Here is a 27,384-nt window from a genome sequence, read left to right on the forward strand (position 1 = left end):
TTCACAAAGCTGAATTAGAATCCTAATATAGATCAGAAGAGTCAGGGGGGTATCAGGGGGTCTATAGGGGGGTGGCTTCTGTGAGAAGCTGCCAGAAGCTTCCCCTGTGTCCCATAGAGCCAATGGCAGCTGGCTCCAGGACAGACCCACTGCTGGCCAAGGTGGAGCCCATCAGTGGAGGGCCCCACACCAAAGCACGGGGATGTGCCCAAAGGAGGCTGTGGGAAGCCTGCACTAGAGTGGACTCCTGGCAAGACTTGTGATCCTGCAGGGGACACATGCTGAAACAGTCTGTTCCTGAAGGACTGTACCCCATGGACATGACCCATGCTAGAGTAGTGTATGAATAATTGCAGCCTGTGGGAAGGACTCTCATGGGAGAAGTTTGTGGAGAACTGCCTCCCATGGGAGGGATCCCATGCTGGAGCAGGAGAAGGACTTCTACCCCTTAGAAGGAAACAGCAGCAGAAATGTTGTGATAAGCTGACCACAAACCTCATTCTCTGTCCTCCTGTACCACTGGGGAAAGGGAAGGAGGTAAAGAAAATCAGGAGCGAAGTTAAGATGGGGAAGAAAGAAGAAGCAGAAGGTATTTTTAAGATTCGGCTTTATTTCTCATTATCCTACCCCAATTTGATTGGCAATAAATTAATCTAATTTCCCCAAGTTGAGTCTGTTTTGCCCTTGATGATAATTGCCAGCTGATCTCTCCTGGCCCTTATCTTGACCCACAAGTCTTCCATTGTAGTTTGTCTCCCCTGTCCAGGTGAGGAGGGGGAATGATAAAGCTGCTTCAGAGGGCACCTGGCATCCATCCAGGGTCAACTCACCACAGAGCCCTTTGAAAGATGTCTTCCAGACCTCTTTTAACATGTCCAACACCACACTTGCCACCCACTTAAAGCAGGGCCAACTTCAAAGTTTATCTACCTTCAGAGTTAAACCTTATTTCTTAGGGTCTGTTTTGACTCTCCCCAAGGATGATGATTCCGCAATCTCTCTGGGTAGCTTGAGGAAAGCCAGAGGACTCCAAGTGCTTAACTGAACTTAAAAAACCCCACCAAACAACATAACTATTAATTGCTTTACAGCTGGTTGTGTTAACTGTTCATCAGATCATTTAACTTCTTTACAGGAAATTTAGTCTATTGGTCCTAAAATGGGAAACACATCAACAGTATTCCCTTTGTAAATCAGCCTTCTTAAATCTTTCATGTACCCACATTAAATGCACACATTAAATGCTTTATCTTTGAAACTAAAAACATCAGAGTAAGAAATACAAACATGCAGTTCACTGAACGCTGTAGCCTTAAAACACCTAACTTTGTTTTCACTGTTCCTGCTTTTGATCAAGTGCACATATGCACCCCTGGCTCTTTCAGGGAGTTTCATAGCAATAATGGGAGCTGTTTTTACGGTGAAAAGCAAACAAGCTTACAGAGATAGAAAAGGGGCAAGACAAGCTTCAAGACACCTACAAACCCTCAACTTTTTAGAGTTTAAAAAGCAAGCAGGATAAACTACTTCAGGAGCAGTCAGAAACCTACTGCTAGTTGGCAGGAGGCAGCAGTACGCATTTTTTCCACAAGAGAAAGCTGCAGCTCCTTAGCTTTCGCTGGTTTAGTTGAACACTTAGCTTTTTCTGGGAGGTCAGCTGACACACAAGATCAACACAGAAAATGGGGAAGAGACATTGCAATGTTTAATATTGGATCTGTTATGCCTTTGATACAGATGCTTATGTGCTCTTACTCATCTGATTATCTTAAGCAAAATAAGTTGAAAAAAACATATTTTAACATCAGGTTGTGAATAGTGTCCAAAGAAAATAGTCAGAACAATAGTTCCAGTTTTTGAATAGTCCGTATAAAGAGCACAATATGGCCAAGACATTTACACTGACTATATAGAGCACAATGACCACTTCCATCCATGATCAGTATTTTTAAAAGCTGCTCTTTACACCAGAAAGTGCAACACGACCATGACACCACCATAGTCTCAGCACTGAGATTCACATGCTTATTAGTTAAAGGCTGTTTTCACCCAACCAAGAAGAAGCTTACAGGTGCCAAATATTTGTCATATAAGCAAATGTTTTCTCAACCACACTCAAGAATAGCAATTTCTTCCTGAGGAACATGAAGTCTTTTACTCTTGTAGTCTACAAACTGAAAAGAAAAATGAGAGAATTATAGCTGCCAATGCAAATTATGCCTGGTCTCTCAGTACATATCATATGCCCTGCTTTGTTAGGCCAGCCCCTAGCACTCTTCTCTCTCAAATCCTACACCATGTTATCTCCTACCACCACCACTGACCTTTTAACAATTTTTTTTTAATCACCTTTATCTCCTCTTACCCAATGCCCGTAGTTTAAGCAAAGCCAGAAATGCACATTTCACATTCAAAGTCCTCCTTCCTGTGGTCCTCTTCAAGACCAGATTTGTTGACAGAAGCATCATGGAGAATAAAAGACAAGTCAACCCTGTTTTCAGCTCAGTGGACCAAAAAGACTTCAGCAGCTTGCAGCACACTGGAATAGAACTGTTGTTGACTGTTTCAGAGCTCTGGGTGATTTTGTTTTGGATGTCTTGGATGGGGGGGAAGGCAGGGGCAAGAGGAAATCAAGTTGGCAGTCTACAAAGTTGACCAAACTTGAACAAATATTTCTTTGTTGGCATCACCTTTAAAAACTGCCTTAAATACCACTACACAACACAAACTGGAAAGCCTAATGCCCTACGAAATGTTAAATTCTTGCTTCAGAATAAGTGGGAGAACTGGTGCTCTTCAAAGTTTTCAACAGAAAGATGATTCACTTAGTGCTTGCTTCATTTGTGTAAGAAGTTCAAAGTTTCCTAAAACAAATACAGTTTAGAAAGAGGCCGAGACTTGAAATGTCTTCAGCCCAAATGCTTATTTACAACCTTACCAATGACGAGAACTAGGCTAATAGTCTCATTCTTAGATGATCTTTTCTACCACAATATTGCTATAGTTAAAATGACTGCCTCTCACTTCTCTTTCAGAATGGAAGCTGATGAACATCTTATGCAGGAATAGGTTCGTCCACAAACCCTACTCACTACCAAGTCTGTATGTCTGTCACAAGCTTAGAAAGACATCACACATACTAGTTTTACTTATGTGAGAAGGAGATATTAAATGCTGAAGAGAGGATCACTCACAATGACTAGGAATCTGCAGACAGATTAATTCCATTCTTTTAATGAAATAAGGAACAGATCAAAATCTAAATGCTAGTATTATATAAAAAATAAGGAAAGTTGTATTTTACAGAAGCCCATAGTGCCTGTAGTTACTTTTAGAACTGGTTTTCACACCCCAGGCCACATTCTGCTTTTGTATAGTCATCATATTTGACACTGCAGCTTGCTTGCCTCCTTGGCTACATTGTCACTGATGTCTAGAATCATGCAAAGCATCAAGAACTCTTATCAGCAGTATCTTGCTTCCCTTACACCTTAACAGCACATAAAATCTTCACAAAATTTTAGTTCCTTTATTTCCTTTCTTTTTAAATAAAGGAAAATTGATCACTCTTATGATGAACTATTTCTCACTGTTGCTAAAGAGCAAAGGGGGGGATAAATGCAAACATTTTAAATTGATAGTATAACTCATGATACTCAAGAAAAGGAGAGGTATTGAAGAAGTGCAATCACCAAATTCATGTTTCAAATATCACTGAGGGTGATTTGGATTTAATTTTGATAATCTTCTCCAACTGAAACTGTGTGGATTGCTGCCAAGAGATAAAGCAACTCACTCAGATTTCATTCCTACAACTCAAAGTTAAGGTAAAAGATTGACTCCCAACAAAACAGAAACATAAAAGAAAACAAAAAAAACCCCAAACCACTGCTTGTTTACACCAAGTGTAAAGTCAGACTCATTTACAGTTAGGTGAGATAATAGGGTTTTTTTGTTTGTATATTTGTTGTGAAGTTTCACTTCATTAATTATACTATAAAGCATCATTGTATATCAAAAAGATGATGCACAGTTGCATCCCTCATTTTAATTAGACTGATCTTACAGATAGGAATATTCCTGTATTCAGATACAGCATGAAAGAGGACCCATCATGCTCTAATGGCCACTAAAGATAGTACTTCACCCAATATCACTTAAGCCTTCTAGGTCTCAGCAGCCAAACCCTTACTTCAGCAATTGATTATTTCACCATAAATACTTAACAATGCTCTAACGCAGGAAACTCTTTGATGTCAGCCCCTAAATACTATAATAAAGCAAGACAAAAGCACACTCTGTACTGTGCAGGGATGCCTTTGGTGTCTTGAGTACAGCAAATTTGTCTGCAGTGAGACACAGAAAAGGTGGTAGTTTATGCACAGAGTTCCAGCAGTATGTTAAGTAACAGTGCTAACATGCTGGTGGTTTCAGCACTCCAGAGATTCCAGATTTTCTAGGTGAGCAGGTGTGCTAATTATATGTCTCCCATAAATATTACTCTCCTCAAGCAGAAAACAGCTCAAAGAACTGGAACATCTCCCATAGAGCAGGGAAAAGAAACCCAGGATTTAGAAAACAGCAGTGGAAAAAAACATTAGAAAAAAAAAGACGTATTAAAGGCACAGCTACATAACATCTATTTCCAGTGAAGTTTCACTTAAAATGAAAATAATTTACAGCTTAAGTTGGCTTCCTGCTCTACCAACATCCCTGAGCTTCACCCTGGCAGCCTCTTAGACTGAGTAGAAAAAAGGGATGTGTAGTTATTCCTTCTAGAAGTGTTACCCAAGCTCTGAAAACTCATTTTAGAAAACTAGCAAAAAAAGAAACCAAAACCAAGATGCACTTTAAGACCTCTCCCCAAATACAGACAAGCAGAAGGCACTGTGTTCAGGTGCAGTGGCTACTAAAGACTGACAAGAACTTTCACAAAGCACATAAGGCAGCATAACTGTGGGCAGGAGGAGTTAAATTTGAAACCCAGCTAGTGTCATGGACCCATATGATACTAAGATAAGTAGTAGCAAGTAGCAACTTAAGTCTTCATCCAAGCACAAAGTAAAAAAAAAAAAAAAAAAAAAGTGATTTTAACTGAGCCAAAACAACAGCCAGGATTTTCTCTATTCTGCAAACAGCTTTAACAATCAGTTTTTATATATTAACTGGACTGGTAGCTGTACTACTACCCACAAGTAAGGGATAAAATACCTACAACAGCTGGTTGAACTTTACAGTTTATTCCCAAGGCTACAAGAGGAAGTTCAGTAGGTATAGCAGTGCCACAGATGACAACTATGGACAGCAGTTTTCACATTTATAGTTTTCCCCGATAACTGTTGGTGTAACTCAAATAGTTCCAACAGTAATACAGATTTGAGGCATCAGCATTTTTACTGGTATCACCTGAACTTGACTGATGAGACCGGTCAAAGCACAAAGGGCTTGAACCTTGACTTTTGATAACATGAAAAACACAAGAGGTTTGAGTTCAGAGCTAGAACCCACAGCTGGATGTATGGGATGGGAGCCTGCGGAGCACTACAGTCAGTGAAGATCCATCCCCCAGACTACCCAGATGAGGTACAGCTGCAGAATCTGACTTTTGCATAGTGAGAATGAATAGTCAGATTAAAAAACTAAGCCAAACACTGCTACCACCATTAAATCCCCAAACTCAAGTCTAGCCCAGATTTCTCAGAAGAACATTCTCCTTTGACCTTGTCAACCTGCTAAGTTTGACTCATCACCCAAGTTATGACCTTATATCTTCAAATGCATGGTTGAAAGTCTGCAGGCATACCACAACTTGGTGTAACAAAAAGAAAAACCCAAACCTCATTTTTCAGAACACAATTGTTTATGAAAAAAATCATGTTAAACTACATTTGAGACAACCTTCTAAAAAGATCAAAGCTTACTTTTAGCTAAGACTAAACTCTGAATGAAAGAATTCTTTACTAGCCTGTATCCAGAGAAGTGCTTTTACTTGAAAAAATTCTCAGTAATAACAACTCTGTACTACAAGCCACACAACTGCTACTCGCACAACTCACCTTTGCTCCTCTGCAGGCAAAAAGATCACAAGATCAGCTTAAAGAAAGACAAATACTGTTTAGGTGACAAGGGGAAAAAAGCTTTCTGCCAAATAAACAAGTCTTTCAGCCATCACTGATCTTACTCCTCAGCAGTACTCAGTTATCTCCAGTGCCCGTGTACCCTCACAGAACTGTTTGATCAAAATAAGAAGCCCAGTGACTTTGAAACACCTAACAGCATTATGGCAAACTGTTTATACAGACCTCCAAAAGATCTAAGTATGTTTGCTCTGAATCCAAAAGATGACTGTCAAATGAAATTTAACAGAGCATTAAGCACAGTAAATCAGGCTTAAGAATCACTTTCAGATACTGCTTCCTGAAAATGGCATGGGTAACTCAATTACAGAGTTTCAAGCTACTACTTAGAGGTCAAAAGCCTGGGAACGCCTTTAGGACACAAAAAGAAACTTCACTTTCAGCTTCAGACAGTCATGAAGAATCTCATGCCCAGAGTAATTTCCTCGGGAATTTGAACTGGCCCGTGTGAGGGTTTATAATGGAGATGCCTCTTGCAGTGTTAACTTCGTACTGCTTTTGGTTACGCAACTTCTTCTGCTGTATTAAAGGCAACAAACAAACATCTGGCACACACACATTTAAAGGGTTACATCCACCTCCTAAGAAAGTATTTGTTTTAATAAAAAAATTACACCGGGAGGTTATGAGAATTTATTTGGAAAAGTCATAGCAGGCACTGCACTGGAGAGCCCGCAAAGTTCAAAGTCATCACAGTTCAAACTCATTAACTGGCATCAAACCCATCAAATGACAAAAAAACCCCCCAGCTGTGCCATGAGAAACCGATGGGCGAGTACGAGTAGGAAATCTGCTGGCAAGCAGCGCTGCATACACACAGCTTTACACAGCGCCCGAGCCCTACAGCTGCCACCTACAAGCAAGAATGCGGAATCACAGAATTATCCGGGTTGGAAGGGACCTCTGGAGATCACCTGGTCCAACCCCGCTGCCCAGGCAGGGTCACCTCGAGCAGGTGACACGGGAACGCCTCCGGGTGGGTTTGGAATGTCTCCGAAGAAGGAGACTCCACGACCTCTCTGGGCAGCCCGGGCTCCTCACGCCGAGGGAAGCCAGGCAGGCACCGTCCTCCTGTACACGCGGGAGGGAAGCGACAGGGACACGGGAGCCGCCCGCCCGCAGCGCTATGGGATGGACGGTGACAGGGGACCGGTGCCGTGTCCGCGGCCAAAGTCCTTCTCCCTCATCCCCCCGCCCTCCTCCCGCCCGGGGCTGCCGCCTCAGGCCAAGCCCTTCGCGGTCACCCGGGGAGCGAGGGAGTCCAGGCCGGCGGGGAGGGCAGCGGGCAGGCCAGGAAGGGCAGCGGGCAGTAAGGGACGGGCAGCCGCCGCTCCCCCGGCGGCTCCTCCCTTCCCTTCCCCTCCCTCGCTCCCGTCCGGCAGGTGCCAGAGCCGCGTCCCCCCCGCCCCGGCGGGTCACTCACAGCTTCAGGCTGGTGTAGGCCGCCGCCGCCGTGGTTCCCGCGGGTGCCGCCGTCGCCATCCGTGCCCTCGGGCTGTCCCGGCCCTGCCGCCGGCCCCGCTCCAACCCGGCCCTACCCGGCTACTCCCGCCCCGCCCGCCCGACTCACTGACTGACCGACTGACTGACAGACTGCCTGACGCGGCGCCCGGGCTGCAGCGACGGGGCCCCACTCGGGACAAACCTCCGCGGCCGCGCTGGGGAGCCCAGGGAGGGGCGCCGCCTATTAGAAGGAGGGGGCGGAGCCGACCAGGCTCGGCGGCCCCGCCATTGGCTGAGGCCGCGCGCGAGAGCCGCGCTGAAGGGCTCGGAAGCGGAAGCATGTTTCCGAGCAGGGCCAGTGGCGCAATGGATAACGCGTCTGACTACGGATCAGAAGATTCTAGGTTCGACTCCTGGCTGGCTCGGCTGCTCTTTTTTTTCCCCCCCCCTCCCGCCGTTTTCTCCCTGTGTTTTGTTTTACTCTCCTGGACTTCGGTCCGAGGGTGCTGCCAGCAGCCCCCACACTACTACACAGACCTAGGGCGGGAACCCTCATGCACCCAGCATGGGGGCCTCCAAAGCCCCCAGGGTTGGGTGGCGTTGCAGGGTTTCCTGCCCTTGGCAGCCTCCCCACCATGGGCGCCACCTTCTGGACAGCTGTTGTCCACCTGGGCATCCCGTCTGCAGGGGGAGATGAGCCCAGGTCATGGGGTTTGGCACAGAGCAAGCCTGGGGCACCTCCTGGCCAATTTCCCACTGGATCCAGCCTGCTGGGTGTCATGCCCTGGGTTTGGGCAGCTTCTTGCATCAAGGAGGGGAAACCCCAAACTCTAATTAGTTATTCCTGTTTATTTGCTTCATATTAGCTGATAGCTCCATGCTGCTGCAGTGCTGCTTGGCCAGCAGTATCCAGGAACATCAAGTCTTCAGACATGAGGCGTCATGGTCACTGATACCATGTGGCTACCTGCCTCCCAGATCCATGGCAATGCTACCCAAAACCCTATAAAGAATCCATCCCCATGAATGCTGCAAAGGAGACCCCCATGCTGGGCCCAGAATCTGCTCCCACATGCAGCACATCCCTCCCAGCTCCTTAGTCCAGTACCTGGGTCTCCCCAGATGGATGCCAGAGCAGCACGGCCTCTGATGCAGCAAGTACCAGCTGCCTGCAAAGGACTGGAAATCCCCAGAGAACCCCGCTGACGAGGTGCCCCCCCACCAGTCCCCCCCCACCAGTCCGTACTGCAGCCACTGATGGGGGGTGGGGACAGGAGGAAAGTAGAGGTTGGGAAACCATCATTTCACAGCATTACTCCCTCCCTATGGACTCCGGGTGCTGACAATCATCATAACTTTAGGAAAGACGTGACTCTTAGTGCTGCTTAAGATACTGTGTTTAATCACTGAAATCACAACAGGCCAGTGGCTTTGTTCTGCTACCAGTCTTCATTCTTTATAAATACTTAACAGCACAGAAGAAAAGAGGTCTGTGTTCACAGGAGGCTAAGGTTAGTTACACCAGCACAAATCCTAAAATACTCTCTCCCGGAGCTGAGCTTTGAATGAAACATAAAATAATTAGTACCATTCAGTATCAGTAGCCAGGCTCTGGATGTGCTTTCTGCATACAGAAAGCCACAGCCTGTGTGTGTGCCTGGGTCCCTTCCGGGCCATGAGCTGCAGACCTGCTGCGTGGGGTGGGGAAGAGGGTCGGTGCCAGCAGGGCTGGGAACTGCAGCCCAGTCATCCCTATACCAGGGCTGCAGGGCATTCCTGCCTTCACAGGGCTCTATGCCATGTTTTTTCATGTGGGGACAGTTTCTTCCCATCTCTCATCTTGTCTTTAGTGGGCTATGGATGTATACTGCCATGCAAGCTTCTGGCTGCCCTGGAAGAAAGTGGGTAAGGATTTTTATTCTCAGGAAAGCTTTGCTTCTCTATAGGAAAAGGGTGGGTGGCAGCTCCAGGCTCTGTCTGGGCTCATGGCAGGACACAGAAATGGAAAAGAAAAATGAACACATGAATGCTGCACAATGAGAGATGCAAACTCCTTCCCAGCTTCTCCCAGTGGTGCAGGCATTCAGAAGATGGGAGAAAAGGGATGTGTATCTGGCCATAGCCCTTCCCTGCCCATAGGTACTGACTCCAGAGATATCTTCCCAGTGATGAAGCCTGGGTCAACTTGTCCTTACATTCATGCACAGAAAGTTGCTTACGATGCACCTACAAGCACTTGGCATGGGCACAGAGGTGTGAAAGGCAGGTGTCTCACAGGCAGCACGTACCACACATCCACGTGCACAGACACAACAGCACACACCACCCCAAAAGTGAGCACGTAGCAGGCAGTCAAGGCCCACATGTGACTTTTTTCCCTCGGCAGCCAAAGATATTCCTCTCTTTTGAATGACCAGCCAGAGCCATACCAGCTCTTAGAAGCCCAGTTTCTCCCTTTCAAGGCTGCCACAGCACACCCGATGTTGATGAAAACTCCACCATTTCCAGACTAAGCAGCTATTCACTTTGTAGTAAAAAGATCTAAAAAAATTATAATCATTTAAAGTCTGAAAGACTGGGAAAATATTTTAAAAGCCCCCAAATGAAACTCAGAAACTGAAGAACCACAGATCTCTTCAAACACTGCTCGCTAGGGTGTTTGAAACTGCTGTTCCCTGTGTTTTAATATCAGGGCAATTTCAAAAATCACTTTGATCACAGGTGTTTCTTACACTTTAAATTACACAAAAGTGTCTGCTTCTTCTATAGCTGGGGTTTTCCCCCGGCTCTTATGCAAAAATCCCTATTTAAATGAGTTTCTGTATTCTAAGCAATAGAAATTTAACAGCATGACCTGAATGAAAAAAATCTCCTAAGCTCTGGTTCCTGAAAACAGGCTTCAGGGAATTCACTTGAATAACTATTTGCATGAGAGTTACTCATTACCAGCACAATGGGACTTCCAAGGGTCCCCTACTCTAAAACCAGTCAGAAGAACTCGATGGGGGAGGAACCAAGACTACTTTTTCATAGCACGTTTCGGTATCTTAATAAATTAAAAGGCAACAAGGTTCACGTGAACAGCAAAACCCAACACGTATCAGCCAGGGGATAGGCAGAATTTAACAAGTATTTTGAACTTCTTCTGCAGAGCATGCAAAGCCTCACACCTCCAGCACCAGAGCTACAATTTTTCCTTTGGGGGAGCTGCCTGAAGTCAGGCAGTGAGGGCTTGCAGCTCCACAGACAGCTGGCAGAGGGTCAGGAGGAGAAGTCTCCCTTCCCTGTGCAGGATGCCCCTGCCTCTCCCTGTGCTGGACCTACTATCAGGCAGCTGCACAGTCAGGGACAAGCTGGGAAAAATCAACAGGGACTCGGACACCCACAGCCTGGGAGAAATAATACCGAGCTTAAATGAATTCCAACTCCCAAAGACAGATTTGGTGCAAGTTAGCACACAAAGAGGTGCAGGGCAATGAAGTAGATGCTTTAGCTTCAAAACCACAAAGCTCCTTTTTCAACACTTTCACACTGTCATTTCTAGCCCTTCGTAAATACAGAAGAGTGTTGGCACTTACTAATTTATAGGGAACCTCAAAACTGAAAGTAGGGCAGCCTTCATTCCCCAATGCTGAGGGATACGGGATGGCTGACAGAGGTAAGACGATACTGTGTGGGAGCAGAGGCCAAACTTTCTGGTGATGCAAAGAGAGCTCCTGCAAGACAGCTTGCCACAAGCTGGCTGCTCAAGGCTTTCCACAAAGGAAAATTGTCCTTCTCCCCATCCCCTTCTTTCCTGCTTATTTTGAGGTTGTGGGGAAGGCTACAAGGGTGAGACAGAAGTTTAAACAGCAGCTTAAAAAGAAAGTATCAATCCCACTTGTGTTTTCAGATCTTTACAAAATGAAGGCCAAAGAATGTGCACAAGGGCTTGCTCTAAAAAAAGAATCAAGAGCTAGCAAAAGCATGAACCACACAGTAGCTGGTCTCCCAGAGACAGCAACAGATGACCAATGCTGGTGTTTCCAGCTCACTTCCAAAAGCCACTTTGATACCTCACTGCCTTCACTGCCCAAAGCAGCTCAGGGAGGGGAGCTATCTGCCCAGGACTATCTGAATTATTTACCAGGGATGTGAGCTGGTGTTATTTTCCACCTCAGTCCCTTCAGACAGTCCTAAGATCACAGCCACACCCTGAACACTCCCCTTCCCGCTCTGGCCTAACTGTGCTGCAGGACATAAGCTGATGCAATGCACCAAGGTGAGAGCACTACAAGATCTGCCCAGGGCTGTTTTGTTGCCCCCAGTCCATCCTGCCTGGGTACAGCACCTTTTATATTTTGTGTTGGCTCCCATCCCTTCACTAACCAGCATTTGGAGGCTAAATTTAAGGCTCTAGGGGGCTCACATACTTGGGGTCACTTTTACCTCCTCTAAAATCACAGATAAAACTCTCGGAAGACATATATTTCACAGTGGAAAAGTCCCCACCTTGAGCTTTCAGTTTCTCACTGAGGGGCTGCATGTCTGGGTGGTTTCTGGCACAGGATCAACCTCCAGCCATGAGCTGCCATTCCCATCCCAAAGAGTAGCAGTAACAGGCAGAGGTGGTAACAGCTGAATGGGGCAGAAGGCTGGATGGTCCATCGGCCCCGTGAAACTCCGTGCCAAAACCACCAGGCTCCCGAGGCTTGTGCAGTTGCAGACACTCACATTTCAGCCACGGCATGCTGGTTTGTTAGCATGGGCAGAGACAGGTAGCTTGCTGCTACCTGGTACCTGTGCTGCTCCAGATGGGTACACGAGGCAGTCTGACTACATCAAGTGAAGTTCAAGCTACATCCATGCTACTGGAAAAGAGGTTTGGTTGAACCGTAGTGAGTTCTCGGCACAGACACTTTTTGTGAGTCTCAGTGCCACTGCTCAGCTAATTTATTGTAGTTTCTTCACCAAAAAGATCTTCAAGAATGTCATCCCATCCTCTGCCAGTCAGAACCAAATTTAAATCTTTAGCATAGATACTTGAGGATTTATGTAGTTTTCCACAGAAAATGTGGGAAATAGTAGCTAAGATCCCCAAACGCATCCAAGGCTTAAAATTAAGAGATTTTTCTTAAACAAAAGCTTTGTACCTGTACGCTAGGGGTTGCACAGCTTTGGTAGGTACAGAGCATGCACTGCAGGCACAGCTATCATACATGTAACATATTGTGGGGGAGCACATTTCTTTGACTATAAAGCAGGGGGGGTTCAAAAAAGAAATGATTTGTCTTTCTGCTTTCTCAGCAGAATGGAAAGTAAGGGCCAAACTCGCTAACTCCTTGCTCAGATAAGCTGTTATTCACAGGAGCAAATCTGTTTATACCAATATACTCATCTGAGTTCAGGTTGTGGAGCTGGGTTCCAAATCCCTGTGTAACAAAGCCTTCATAACAATCTCGAGTTTGCTCCCTGAGTTCTAAATAAGCACCATTATGAAATGGCTTTGTGCTGGGTAAACACCATAGAAAGGAGTGGCCAGGCTGAGGGCTGAGTTGTGGGGACAAACTGAAAAACCCAGGCCAAGTGTCTGTGTACAGAGAGCTTTTTTTTCAAAGCAAGCTCTGCAAGCAAGAATGAGGATGGATTTCCCCTGTGTCCACACTTTCACCATCCCGACCTTTCCTTTCCAAATATGATCCACTATTCAGACTGACACAGCAGACTGGCCCCTGTGTGTCGTGCTGACACACAAGCCTGGGCCCCAAGTCATTGCAGTAGCTTAGCCTAGTTTGTTCCAGTTTTTTGTTCTGTTTGAAATGGGATGTCAGCCTCCAGCTGCTAGACAGTATGCCTGGTTTGTGCTCAGAAAGTTGGTGCTTTTACAGTTAGACTTGATACTGGAGTTGAGGGAATTAACAGAAAGGTCTGAGTGTGCCATTTTGCACAGACCCCTTTGTTTTCTTTTCCTAAAGAATTAATAAAAAGAGAAAGACTGTCTAGAAACTGGTACTAATACATTGATGTCCTTCAGGGAACCTGATGAAATGTGCTTGTCAGGAAACAGTAGATTGACAGGATGCCTCTGGCAGGCAGGCAGACAAGCCAGTCTCTGGCTTTTTAATTGTGCATGACATGATCTGAGTTTATAGACACAACAGCAAATTGTGCTTTCACTGAAGAATCTTCCAAAATGAGCCAAGAGGAATCTCCAGGCAGCAGAAAAAGGCACATAAAAGTAAACTGATCAGTTTAGATAACATGCCACATTCTTGGTCAAGTAGACATGGTTTGATACAGCTGGAATCCACAAGCATACAAACTCTGGGAATCCACCAAAAATCTCTCATATCCTTTTACAGAAATGTTGCCGACTGGCGAAAAACATGCACAGGAAATCAGCTGAGGGCAGGGAGAGGGAGATCACGTAACAAGTCTTCTGTCCCGGCTTTCCGATGTCAGCCACGCTGGCTAGTAGTGGTGCTGGTAGGCAGCTGCTGGGGTTGTGCCATTCTCTATGTGTTTCAGATGACAGGAGTGACAAAGCAAATGTTCATCTAGTGGGTAACAGCGATGCCCGTCTTCATCGTTCAGTTCCATCCCACAGTCCTGCAAAGAGAGGCCGTGCAAATTATTAGAGCTTCTGTTTGTCTTCCAGTGTGAGCTGGGTCTGGCTTCCAGGAAGGTGATTTTGTGACAAGGACAGGAGACACCCAGCCAACAGCTCCTTCCTAGTAATTCCAATATGTGTCATGAGAAGGAAAACATCTGGCATAGGCATTGTGATGGGCAGCCTTGTACAAATTTGTCTTAAGCAGTTTTATTGAATAACCTTTATCTTGTGGCAAGGTGCAACCACATTTGAAATGTGCTCATATCTCCTTATACTCTCAGGTAAGATTCACCTCTTCACATTACAGTTGCACTGATGTGAAACCAGACTGTGGAGACAGGGCCTCCTGTCACTCCATTATGAGCACAGTGAGGGAAGACAACTATTTGTTTTAATTTACAGCACGGAAGTATGAAGGCTTTCTTGGAAGACCTGCACAAAGACCAAACGGTGTTTTAGGGCTGGCATCTCCTGGAATTTTTTTTTTTTTTGTGCAGCCATATCCTTTGTCCATTCCCAATGACATGTTCATTTCCTATGAGAGCAAAGGTAACTTACACCCCACAGGATCAGTCATCACCTTAGCATTTTTGAACAATCTGACTTGGAAATCAGATACACTAAATGTGATCTGGAGCTCAAGGTTTCTGAAAGGCAGCAATAAACCTAACTAAGTCACCATGCTTCCTTCATTAACAAATAAACTGCCAAGTTTAAAAAGCAATATCTAACTCTTTGCCCATAACTTTATGGATAGCAAATGAAATTGCAGCTGAAACACATTGTTGCAAAAACTTTTGTCCTCAAACTGGAAATTTTTCAGCCACCGATGGAAAGAGTCGCACAATGCAAAGTTTGAATTGCTCATCTACTGCCACTGGAAGGCAGGACATTTATTTCCATCTTAAAAATAATAGTAGTTATCACTATTAAGCGCCTACTCCCCAGGAAAGCTTCTGACCTACCTCGCAGTGATAACATTCCACATGGTAATCCTTCTCCATGGACACAACTCGAATGGTCTCATCAGACCCCTGTAAGCATTTGAGCAAAGCAGAAATTACAAAGGATTACAGCAGGATCAGACACATGCACTCTGTAGATTGCTTCCTGCAACAAAATGAATGTTGAGGAAATGCAGCTGGGTGGCTGGCTGGGGACCGCAAATAAATCCTGCCACTTGCAGTTGTTTTTACAGCAAAGCTTCATCATTGACTGACTACAGATATCCTCTAAAATGTAACACCAGAAAGGTAAAATTCTTTCTGTTTAACAGTAACATCTACCTCAAATTATGCATTAATGATTTGGTAATTTCACTAGATCACATTTCTCAGCATTTTAAATTAGTTTTGGCTAAGATTCATCTCCTCCAAGTATTAAAATGAGTTAGTCCCAGAGGGGTCACACAGAAGTCATTCATGTGTGCCACCAACATTTATGGACACAAAGGAAAATTATCCTGAACATGAAACTAGCAGCAGCATAATCCTGCAGGAGATGAAAAAAGCAGCCTGTCCGCTTCGCTATCGAGCAGAAGTGTCACATCTCAAGAACAGTGTATGAGCTTAGGTCAAAAGGCTGCACTCCAGAGGAAACGACCATCTCTCCCCATCCATAAACACATTCATCTTGATATAGGGTCAAGTGTCAAGAGAGCAAGACCTGAGACATGATGCTCCCTCCCCAAGGGGATATGGAATAAAAGGCTCTCACCTCAGAGGGCAGAATGGGAAGTCCACACGCTGCACACTTTGGAGCTAAAACTCTGAAAGAGCAATGAGAAATTGAAGGCAAGTTATAGATCAACACAAAAAGAGAGGCCTGTATGTTCTCAATATAAGACGAAAAGCTGCAGCTGTAAATAACTTATCCACAGGAAAGCTTTGCATCCTGAGATCATAAATTCACTTTAGCACTGATTTTAAGTAATGCTTGGCACACGTTGCTCAATCAGGCAAAAATAGACTTTATATTTTACACTTAGTACCAGAAAAAATACAAAATCCCCTGTAAAATTCTTGGCTGTTACTGAGAGATTTGGAAAAGAGAATGAGGAGAAACTGAGCAGGACCATCTCCAGAAAAACACATCAAAAGAAGTGGCAACCTTGGGGCGGGAAACCTCAGAGACAGTACCATGTGACTGTAGAGTTTCTTAAGGCCTTATAACACAATAATTAATTAAATTAAATCGCAAGGAAATATGCATCAATTCAGAACAACAATGGCACACAGAGGCACTAATCTTGGCAACAAGATTATAACAACTCTAATCTTGGCACAACACAGAAGAGTTCCAAGGGCTGCCTGAGCAACACTTAATACTCTCCCTGTCCAGAAAACAGAGCAAGGAGCAAAGCCAGCCAGAAGGACTCAAATATATGCAGCTCTAATATCAAAACTACCAGCTAAGAGCACAGTCATTTTGTCTTACTGTCTAAATAACAAGTGATTTTTAAAGTGGATTTATCAGTTGTTTAATTTAGTTTTGCTTTGCTTTGCAGGTTCAGTGGTGATTCTTTAAAAGTCAAACTCAGCTCCTGAGCTACTCAAAAAGTAACTCATATTAATTTCCACAGGCATTCACGGGCTTACTTTAAAGTGGACTGATGTTGTACATCACTGAACACTTCATGAGCACTCCCTCTGCTTTACAGAAGGGGCAACTGAAGCCCAGGGGTTATGTGACTTCCTCAGAGTTACACAGGAGTCAATGACAGGACAAGAGGAGAAATGGGGAATTTCTAGGGTCTAGGTCCATCCTCAAACTTCTAACCCTGTACCTACTTTACTAATCTACACTTCCTAACTAGTTGAAAAGCTAAATTAGAGGCTTATTGATTGGAACATCTCTGCTGGTTTTTTCGTCCTTACTTGTGGTAATCTCTGACACAGTAGATTTTGTTTTCAGAGTCTACAGTGAATGGTACACCATCCAGACACTCATTGCAGACCACGCATCGGAAGCAGCCTGGATGATATGATTTCCCTAGAGCCTGCAGGATCTGCAACAAACCAAGAGAGAGAAAAAATGCATGTGAATAGCCAATAAAGGTGAAAATTACATACAGCTTTACACCAGACAATACTACATATTCATCAGCAGGGCTGTGTCTTTTTTCACCACCACTTCTGAAAAACCAGTTAAAAAGAATGGAAAGAGCAGATGGAATCAATATATTTTTCTCTGGAAATATATATCAATGTATATTTTCTCTGGAACCAGCACCTGGTTCCAGAGAAATTAATTATTACCATGGGTAAGAAAACAATCTAGAGACTCAATCAAGGTATTTAGCATGACAAAGGATAGAAGCGACAGAATTTAAAGGAAACAAAATAATTTCTGAAGCCAACAGATAGAGAACACTTAGCAGGATCACAAGGAAAGATTTACCAGCCTGACAAAGGAAATGTATCTTCATATTCTCCATGAGAGGCTGAAACAAATATTATTGCTAGGTTTTCATAACTCCTTAGATATTGCAGAGCTTTGTACTTACTAGCCTGGCTTTCTAATAAGCACAGACTGTGGAAACTGTGTTCAACTCAACAGCTGCAATTCACCCTTGGGGGTACCTGGAACACCATGGTCCATCAGCAGAGGCATCAGACTTCTGAGTAAAACATACCTTTTCCAATTTAAATGCTTTCCAGTGTAAGCAGGCAAAAAAAGATAATTAATGATAAGCATTAGAAAATCTTGGGAGGTGTGCTATGAATCAGAAATTCCTAATTTCTTTTCCTCAGCTGTAGTGTTACACCACCAGCTACACCAGTCTCCCTCTGAACAACATCTAACTAAATGCTGCCCAGTGCTGGCTAAAGGCCAGCTGACCCCCTGAGCTGTTACCCACACCATGCTCATCTGGAATGGATGGTACCTGCCTAATCCTGCTTCAGCAGGATGTCAACATATCTATGGAAGAGTTTGCAAGGACTTGGGCAGATCTGAACTGAGGTCTGGAGCACATACTTTGGGCCAAACCTGTACCCCAGACTATCAGCACCCACCAAAAATGACAAGGAAGTGGCTTAATCCTGAAGGTACATGGGAAAGACAGGCTGAGAGAGCTGCACTGATGCCTCACAGCAAGAGAGCACTGCAGAGCCATGGCACTGCTGAGCAGGAAGCATCAATGGGATTTCAAATACACTGTCCAGGGAAGCCTGAAAGGGGATGAAAGACCTCAAAGCTCTGCTTTTCAACACGCACCGAAAACAGGCAGAGCAAAGTCTCTGCACCATGCACAGCAGGGTGCCAGCTTCACTTCCTTGAAAAAATCAACAAAAGGCTTAGTGGATTTTCTTTCTGCTACCAATCTCACACTAGGCAGACTACCAGATGATAACAGACAGTACTGGATATGAATATATTTTGCTTTTGATGCACTCTTCTAAAAAGCTGTGGGAGTTTTTTCTCGTAAAGCAATTATCACTTACCATGTCCATTATCAAATGACCACAAATGAAACACCTGTCAGCTGACTGCTGGAAACCAGAATACTGCAATGACAAAAAAGAATTCTCTCAAAATTTTGCAAGGCCAGTCAAGCATAAACAACAGTTTATTGTGGGGTGTTATTTGCATATGTGTTATTGGTCCTTCTTCTGTGCTCCTTACACAAGTTAAACTTCCCAATGCTTTTTTCATTATATGGAGGTGTGTATGGGTCCCCAGAGGATATTCTGTAAACACACTAGACTGCCCATGTTCAGAAGGACTATGCTGATATACTGATTAGAGCAAAGGTTAACTCACCTGTCTCTGACAGAAATCACTAGACTACACCAATAAGTAGGCAAATACAACTTTTTCAAGTCTCAGTGAACAATTAATCTATCAGGACCCAGAGGCAGAAGGGTATATGGCTTTTTTTCTCCACCAGCCAAGGATGCTCACTTACATCACACAAAATCCATTGAGGGCAACAGAAAGATGTCCATTAAGTTGCCCAAGCAAACCCAGTCCATTGAAAAGGGAAATTCACTCATTCATTCTTCTGTAGCCATTTATCTCACTCCTGCCTCCACAATATGGCCACAGGGACGTGCTTTGAAGGAGCCATCACAACAGATTATGGCTTCAACCAGGGGCTCTGCGCCACAAAACCATGGCCTCTCACTTGGATACTTCCAGCACCACATGTGGGCAGCCACCATGGCTGGCGCTGGCTCTGGGTAAGTGTTGGAGCAGAAGGGCCAGGCAGGATGCCAGATTAGAACTATGTGAAACACAGGCAAAACTGACAGGCAGAATGGTTGTGTGTCTGCTGGGGACACTGAAATGTGTCATTACAAGGGCCAACTGGATGCTTACCAGGAAATCTTCTTCACAGAACACCTTGCCATTGACAAAATAAAAGGCTTTTCCTCTCAGCTTTCGACCTAAGGGAAAAAAACCACAGAGATAAAAGGAAGGTTAGCAGAGAGCAGGGAGACAATGTGAGCAAAACCTGGCTGCTGAGAAGCAAACACCAATAAAGACATCCAAGGACAACCCCCATACAGGTGGAGAAGAGCACCCAGCCCCAGCATGGGTCTTCCCAGACTCCAGCCCCCATCTCCTCTTCCACTGGCAGTGGCTGATGAATGCCAGTCAGTTGATGCAGACAACAGTCCCACCTCTGGGTAGGAAGTGGTAGCTTTGCAAGCCTGGACCACCTCCTGGCAGACTACTACATGCATTTTAACTCTGGGAAGAATGAGGATACTCTGACTCACGCTGGAGAACACCCCAGGAGATAAGCAAGGAGGAAAGAAGAAAGGGCATGCAAAGAGTGGCCCATACTTGACTTAATTCCTCAAAATGTCACAACCTTGCTGTTTCACTATGAGGTGCCTTCAATCAGCAGCCACCAGAAAAGGCACTGCAATCCCTGACCACCCACTCTGTCCCCAGCAGAGTGCAATACCAGAGCACTTAAAAGGCTTCTCTGCTCTGTACCAGCACATTTGTTTCTGCAGCTGCCAACAGAAAGTTTTGAAACCATTAATTTTTTTTTTTTAAAATCAGAATGTTGTAACATAGACAAGATGACAAAGTTTTTCCAAGAAAGGTCTCTACATATGGAGAAGATTTGTATTTACTGAAGCTTTTGTGTTTATGCCTCACATTCACCGTCTGTTTCCAGTTCCATGTAACTATGGCAATGTACGCTCACGCCACCACCGCTTCTAAATTCCCTGCCTTCCTCCAAGAGAAAAGGGCTAGGTTTTGTTTGCTTATAAAAGGTGGTTCCTACCTCACTGAAGCCCAGTTTACCAACTCAGCCCGGGGTCTGAGATTCAGCCTATCACTGGAACAGTTCTGTGCTGGAGCCACAGGCTTGTGCCAGGAGACAGCACCCAGGGCAGGGGGAGCAGCACTGCCTGGGCACAGCCTGAGCAGGACCTGCTGCAGGCTGGTTTTGGACACCTACCAGGCATTGCTGGAAGGAAACTGGATCTGAGACACTGTGGCCCAGATGTCTCCTGCTTTATATGCTGCACATGGTCAGTATCAATAAAAAAGCGACCATCGGCTGCTGGGTGTATAAATGTGGACAACACATGGGCCTGGTCTGGGGGTCACATCTCGGTGCTTTATGGCAGGCACCTACCTGGCAGCCTTTGGCAAATAACCACACTGGCTGCAAAGTGTTAAGAAAAGGAGGAAGCCAAGTAAAACCACTTCAATAAACTACAATCTTTATCGTCCCCTGCATACGCCAGAGGGCACTCTCAGGCTGGGAAATGACTTGGGAAACGGAGATGCTCCAATGAATCTCTGAAGTTTTGCCACTGAATTAAGACCAACATTTCACCAGCAGCCCCTAGTGCCCTGCCCAGGTTTCAGCCAGCAAGCCAGATGGAGGACAGGGCAGCATGCTCCTTGAGGAACAAGCCCTGGCTTGCATGTGCAGGAGCTTCATGGTTAAACTGTAGGCACTGCTCAGCCCCGTGTTTACTGGGCAGTGTAGGAGCCAAAAGCACACGGCCCCAACACAGTCATTGTTCCCCATTCTCTTCTAATCCTTGCTGGGGACAACCACATAGCCTGGAGGTCAGATATGACCCAGGGCACCAGCCCATCCTTGCACCAATGCAAACACTGGATAGTACGTGCAAGAAAACCCGACAAACCTGAAAGCATGCCACTCTCATTTCTCTTATCCACTCTAATGTTGCCAAGGTTGCTGACACCAAAACAGGACCCACAGCCCAAAACTGAAAGTATCTAATCTTGGACACGTTATCTTTGTGGCTCATAACCCAGGGTGTGCATTTGTATGATAACCCCTCCTGTGTGCCTGCCTGTCCACAGGTAAGTCTGGTACATTCACCGGCAGTTGCAGAGTCCCAGTTTCTGAGGAGAGAAGGGAGAGGCATGGGGATACCTGAGATTTGCAGCAGCCTTGTCAAGAACAGCCCTAAGCAATTTATCAACAAGCCTAATGCAGCAAGAAGTACTCCTGAAAATCTCCTGCTGATTTAAATACAACATTGGTATTTGGCTCTCCTAAAAATGAAAAAACAAACAAAAACATTTAACTTTGATTTTAAATTATGCTGTAGTGTGGGCTCTGGATTCTCTGTTTAGTGCAACAGGAGGTGCTCAAGTGACTTTCCACCTACATGCAATGTCTCTCCTTAAAGACAAGCTGACAGTGGTGAGGAAAAACATACACATGGGGCCATGGAATGAGGAGAGGTTTCTTTGGAAAAAGGCCCTGGCTGGTACATGAGCAGCAGCCATTCCAGCAGAAGGGATGAGGTTTGGATCACTGCCACGACATCATTCTTCCACGGTGACAAAAAAAGCATTTACCAGCCATTCTGCACCCAGTGTATTTTTAACCCTGTGACATTAGCAGGTTAAGATTGATGGCAACAGACCCGCAGAGTAGGTGCCATTGCCAGTGTGCTGTGTCTGGGCTCCTGCTGCAAGCTCATTCAGCAAAGGGATAAACCTCTTTATAAAGAATTTGTAAGTTGGCATTACATGAATCTGTGCAGATCAACTGACACTAAGAGCACTTTGAGGGAGGGCAAGGATGATTTAATTACTTTTTTTACGGAAGAGGTGGGCATTTTAACTATTTTTATCTCCTGTACATGACTCTCTTTAAGCTGCTGGTAGAAATGTAAAAGGAAATTTGCAAAAACCACAAGTGATCGTGTGCTCCTGCAACCACCCTGGGAGCAGTGCATGCAAACAGAGCTGATGTCTTCCTCTGCTGCTCTCAGCCTCTCCCTACCCACTTCGAAAAGAACTTCTCCCAGCGTGTCTTTGAGGTGAGGAAGTACCCTCTCATCATACAGTTGGGAAAGCAAGATGCAGGAAAAGCTCACTTCCCCAGGCTGCGCTGGGGACTGTCCCGGTCAAGCTGGGAAATGCATGTTCTGGCTGCAGCCACACTCGTGAAAGAAACAGCACTGGGACTGTCCCCCAGCACAGAGCAGGGTGGCAGTGGATTCTGTCCCTGTGCTGAGCTCCCTGTCACGGGACAGTACCTTAAACGAAACAAGACCATCTCAAAAGCAATACTTCTGACTGTGCCTGCAGAGGCTGGCACAGGTTTCACTCGAGCACAGAGATTCTGTTGTATTTTCACCAAAAGGAAGGATTAAGAACTTAAATGGCATATGAGGAATCACGTACTGATCACTGCCTACTTTATATATGCATCACGAAGACCACAGAGAGGATATCTTTTGAAAAACATAGAAATATTAATGTGTGGCTTGCTGCTTTGAGGATCAGTTGCTCTACGACATGTCTTAAACTGCTGGTTCCTGACCATATTTCACTTTCACTTCACCCTGAATTTAGCTAATCTCGCACCTGATAAAATTCAGACAGTTAAAATTCTTTGGCATTTCAACCTTAATGTCTTCACTTGTTGTTACAAGATATCTTGTTCGTCTCTCTAACAGGGTTTTTGAGCCCTGAGTTTTTATGTACTGCTCATCCCTTACACGTCTGTCTAATCTGTTTAGCTGTGGAACCTTCAGGATGACCTCAAGGTCATTTCAGCACCAATTTCAAAATATTTCAAGCTTAGTCACTAGTGCCTTTGTGCTAAAATAAACACACTTTGCTTAGCAGCTGATAATAGGCATACCATCAGGCAGCACTCCCAGGATGCTGATGCCTCTCTCTTTTTGAAGTTCATACAGAGGAGAGGTTTCCCAGGGACTTGCATTGGCCCAAGGAGGGTCTTGGGAAATGCATCATTTGCTTGCTGGGGAGTTGGACTCAACTTTCTAAGTTGCTTTTCTGTTTATTTATTTAAAGGACAATGGGTTCACAAACCCATGTTCAAAGACAAGAGAGAGCTCTAAATGCCTACAGTGGTACAGGGCCACATCCAGATCCCAGGGCTCTATGAGGATGCAAGACCAGGGCCCTGCATTGCTGGGGAGGCAGTGTGTGGACCTCACTTATCCCTTATCTAAGCGCCATGGAACACCCTGTGGTATCTGTACAGCAGATGGGCAAAAATCACTGCTGACCGGCAGCTGCTCCAGGCTGACAGCCCTGGGCCTCTGTTGTTACAAAAATCAGTCCTTTTCAGAGAACCACAGAAATTTCAGGTAAATTTGGACATGTGATTACTGATTGAAAGAAGCTCCTCCTCAGTCCTGGGTGGCTCAGGCTCAAGCTACAGCCCTTCCCCCAGTTTTCAGTCTTCCCATGTAAATCTGTGACGACATTTGGATTGAAGAACCTGCTCTGGTCCACGCACACTCCACAGGCAGTAAAATGGGTGCAGCCAGAGCCCAGAGACCTTGGCTCCTCCCTATCATTCAAAAGTCCCTGATGCCCACAGTACATGAGACCCACCACAGTTCCTGGCCAGGACGTGTGTTTTTGGAGCCTTCCATGGATACTTTGCTGACAGGCAGGGCAGTATGGTGTCCTACCATGCACTGCAGACCAGGTCAAGTATCAGAGAGCTCTACTTAATTTCTGCCATCTGTCCCATTTCTGTTGGCCACCATTAAAGCTGGAGGCAGCACTGAGGCTGACACAGAAGCGTCAATACTTTCAATCTGGTCTTGAACTGGGCCTGCACAAAAGGGTCCCTTAAATGCCTGCACATCCTCCAAATCAGGTAAACTCAGACTGTGATCAACCAGCAGACATTCCAGGACAGACCATAGTCTTGGTGAAAACACAGGCAGGAGGATAGGATATCTCTGAGAAGAAACTGTGCTAAGACACAGCTCCATTACCATGTAAGATATTCAGTCTGTCTCTCAACTACACCAGCTGTACGGTAAGATTGCAAAAAGTACCCTCTGTGCTCTCACCATACATCTGAGGCAGTTAAAAAAACCAAACAACCCAATCAAAAAAACAAAACTCAGAGAAAAAGATCCGATGCCTGAAAGCCAAAAACATGCTCTGGCACACATGAGAAAGGTCAGTTGCTGCTAACAGCAATACAATCCCTCATGAGCAAAAACGGATCCCCAGAGGGAAACACTGAGAAACCACAGCACACCACACAACTGAGCAACAGCTCTGCTTTGCTGATGGCAAACTGTTGCAAGAAGATATTCAAGAGTTCTTTTTAGAGAAAACCCTTAGAAGCTTCAAAATTCAGAGGTAAGATACAGTCACCCTGGGACAAAGCAGTGCTACGATCCAGGATGTCCCTGACTGAGTGACTGCTTTTCACTCCAGTGCTCAGTCACTGTGCATCACACTGGGGACTGCTGCCCCATTCCCCAAAGCACACCAAAACTAGGTGGCCATCAGAGCTGGCCTCTCACCCTGTCACCCAGTGACTGCCATTGAAATGCACAGAGCCTCAAAGGAGGAAAGAGGGTGACTCTGTGATCTTGGTGAATGTAACTCTGCATCTAAACTACATGAGAGAGTATTTTTAAATTTCTCTAGGTATGGAAGGGGCCTCAGTGCTTGCTGAGATGCCACTCAGAAAATTACTCACAGGTACTACTAAAACATTGTAAGAACTCTCCTAAAAACTTTACAGCATGACTAATCCAAAGCCTGTTCTTAACAGAAAACAGTACTTTGAAGATGACATTATAAAATAAAAAGACTGGAAAGACCGGAAATTTATTCCACTGAAGTTTTCAACCTTTTTTCTCACATTGTCCTAATAATTTCAGACTTTTAGCCAGCACTAAAACACATGCAATTGACTGAAACCACTAGCATATTTTTAAGTTCCTGACTGCATCCCCCTGTGTGAGCTGAACACTTGCACCTTTCCATCAGGGATATCTACTGAGGACACCTGAACCATGGCAAAGTCCCTTCAGCTCAGATCCCAAATCACTGCTGCCCTGAAATCTGGCCAGAAAAGGAACAAGTACTGTCACCTTTCTATAAAACTTGCCCTGCTTTTCTCATCTACAGCAAGTACGTCTTATGAACAACAGAATTTTTCACCGGCGAGCTGAGAGATTGAAGATAAAAAGTCAGCAAGAGCATAGCAGCAATTTAGGCCAGAGCAGAAACATGCACTGATGAATTCTCTGTCTTCCGAACTGTACATCCAGGCACATCTTAATCCTTCCTGACAGTAGACAGTAGTTTTGCTAAAAAAAAAAAAAAAAAAAAAGAAAGAAAAAAGCGTTTACTATGCAGACTCTGGCACGATAATTTTATTGAAGGGATGTTGAGGATGAATTATTGGCAATCCTTGCACTCTCCACTTTGAAGATCTGCACGTTTCTCAAGCATGTCAATTGGCGTAGTGGGTTTATATCCAATTGAAGGCAGTAAATTCTGCCTCCACTAGAAGAGATGGCAGTTTTTGCATCTGAAGATAACCATGCACATACATGTGCTGCAGGGAAATTCACTTGGCAAGGCTGGCTATCCTGCTGTCTGGGATTAAATCACACGTGCAGAAAAAGGTGACTTTCTACTTGTAGAGTTACTTAGAAGTGCCAATAAAAACCAGGGCTTTGTTGTTCCCAGAGTTACATACCAATTCAGGACATGCTTATTCAAAATAATTAGCCCAAAGGCACCAAGAGCTGCACTGCTCTAAGTAGTCATGCTTTATAATCACTGCAGTAAAACTAATTAGTCCAGAGAACACTGCTTCAATAGCTTAGCTACCTAGTTTAGTAAATGACCCTTGATACTTCTAAACACAACTATGTTGTGAAATACTAAATAAAAAATATATATACCCAGAGGGTGGTAAAAGGCAGACAGTTATTTCAAGCTCTGTCACTGGAACAGCAGCCTGTTACCCCCACACAGACATGAACACTAATCTCAGCTCACAAAAAATAAAAAGAAAAGAAAGTAATGCAGTGATGTTGACGTCAAAGGTTGAATTCTGTAATGTGGCAAACGTGCAAGGTTTCCAACTCTCCGCAGTAAGGGTCCAAAATCTGGTCCTCACTTTGGCCCTTGTGTTGTAGCTCAACATCAAACCTTCCTTCAAACCACCATGCAATCAGTTCTTTCTTTCTGATTTCCTTCCTCACCTTCTGATTTCCTTCACAGCCATCTCTGACACTTCCCTTGTACTTTTTTAGCTTTCAGATTTCCTCTGAGGACTAAGTTGTTCAAGTACAAGTCCCTTATGCTCTAAATTACACTGCTAGGAGAGCTAAAAAGTTCTGTCAGATATAAGCCTGGTTGAATCCTAGAGAAAACACTAAAACTCCCCAGTAGGTTAGAGTGATACTGTCTAGTTAAATGTATATAATTTATAAGGTCTCCTTACTCCTAAATAGTAAATAACATCTGGAAACACTTGTATATTTCGTGTTCTGACGAGGTATAAAGTAGTGATTTAACTTAAATAGTTAATATCTTACAAAGCATTTGACAGCTACAAGTGTTTGTCCAACAAGTTGAAAAAAAAAACCCCAAACCCAAGACGGAAACAGACACCTTGAGCTTGCAGGAAGTAGTTGTATGTATTTTGGGGCCTTTTTTTTTTAACCTATTTTTGTGGCCCTTCTGTAAAGCAAATATCATTTATTACTAATCCTGCAGAAAGAGCCTGAAGTTTCTCTCCCTCTCTGCAAAAGGCTGCCTTGTTTGTGCCTCTGCCCTGTAACAAACAAGAAGATAAATGAGACATTTATGCCAAAGTAATAATTCTAAATCTGTTGTTTTGACCTCTAAGCCAAATTTTCTGCATTACATGCCATTGGCTCAGATAAAACAGTACATTTTTTTCTTGACAACTGAACCCTGCAATGTGTGCACAGCTCTGTTCAA

At 44.7% G+C, this 27,384-nt stretch overlaps 2 protein-coding genes and 1 non-coding gene across 3 annotated transcripts in view; 1 reads left to right on the top strand and 2 right to left on the bottom strand.

The window, feature by feature from the left end:
- Positions 1-7,687, bottom strand: part of SACM1L (SAC1 like phosphatidylinositide phosphatase) — a 31,092-nt gene extending 23,405 nt beyond the window's left edge. Inside the window, exon 1 of the mRNA XM_051789154.1 lies at positions 7,561-7,687. Within this exon, the coding sequence (XP_051645114.1) occupies positions 7,561-7,619 (59 nt within the window). The 5' untranslated portion in view covers positions 7,620-7,687. The remainder of the gene's footprint in view (positions 1-7,560) is intronic.
- Positions 7,688-7,932: 245 nt separating this feature from the next.
- TRNAR-ACG (transfer RNA arginine (anticodon ACG)) lies at positions 7,933-8,005 on the top strand. The gene has a single exon. It is a non-coding gene; the product is annotated as a tRNA-Arg (tRNA).
- A 954-nt stretch (positions 8,006-8,959) lies between these two features.
- Positions 8,960-27,384, bottom strand: part of LIMD1 (LIM domain containing 1) — a 33,045-nt gene continuing 14,620 nt past the window's right edge. The window contains exons 3-8 of the mRNA XM_051789161.1: positions 19,495-19,562; positions 18,618-18,680; positions 17,049-17,179; positions 15,889-15,940; positions 15,138-15,206; positions 8,960-14,168 (exon numbers count right to left, since the gene is read on the bottom strand). Of these exons, the coding sequence (XP_051645121.1) occupies positions 14,031-14,168; positions 15,138-15,206; positions 15,889-15,940; positions 17,049-17,179; positions 18,618-18,680; positions 19,495-19,562 (521 nt within the window). The 3' untranslated portion in view covers positions 8,960-14,030. The remainder of the gene's footprint in view (positions 14,169-15,137; positions 15,207-15,888; positions 15,941-17,048; positions 17,180-18,617; positions 18,681-19,494; positions 19,563-27,384) is intronic.

The sequence above is a fragment of the Manacus candei genome, unplaced genomic scaffold (genome assembly GCF_025592945.1).
Source record: "Manacus candei isolate 608988 ecotype Guabito, Panama unplaced genomic scaffold, ASM2559294v1 h1tg000026l, whole genome shotgun sequence".
Lineage (NCBI taxonomy): Eukaryota > Metazoa > Chordata > Aves > Passeriformes > Pipridae > Manacus > Manacus candei.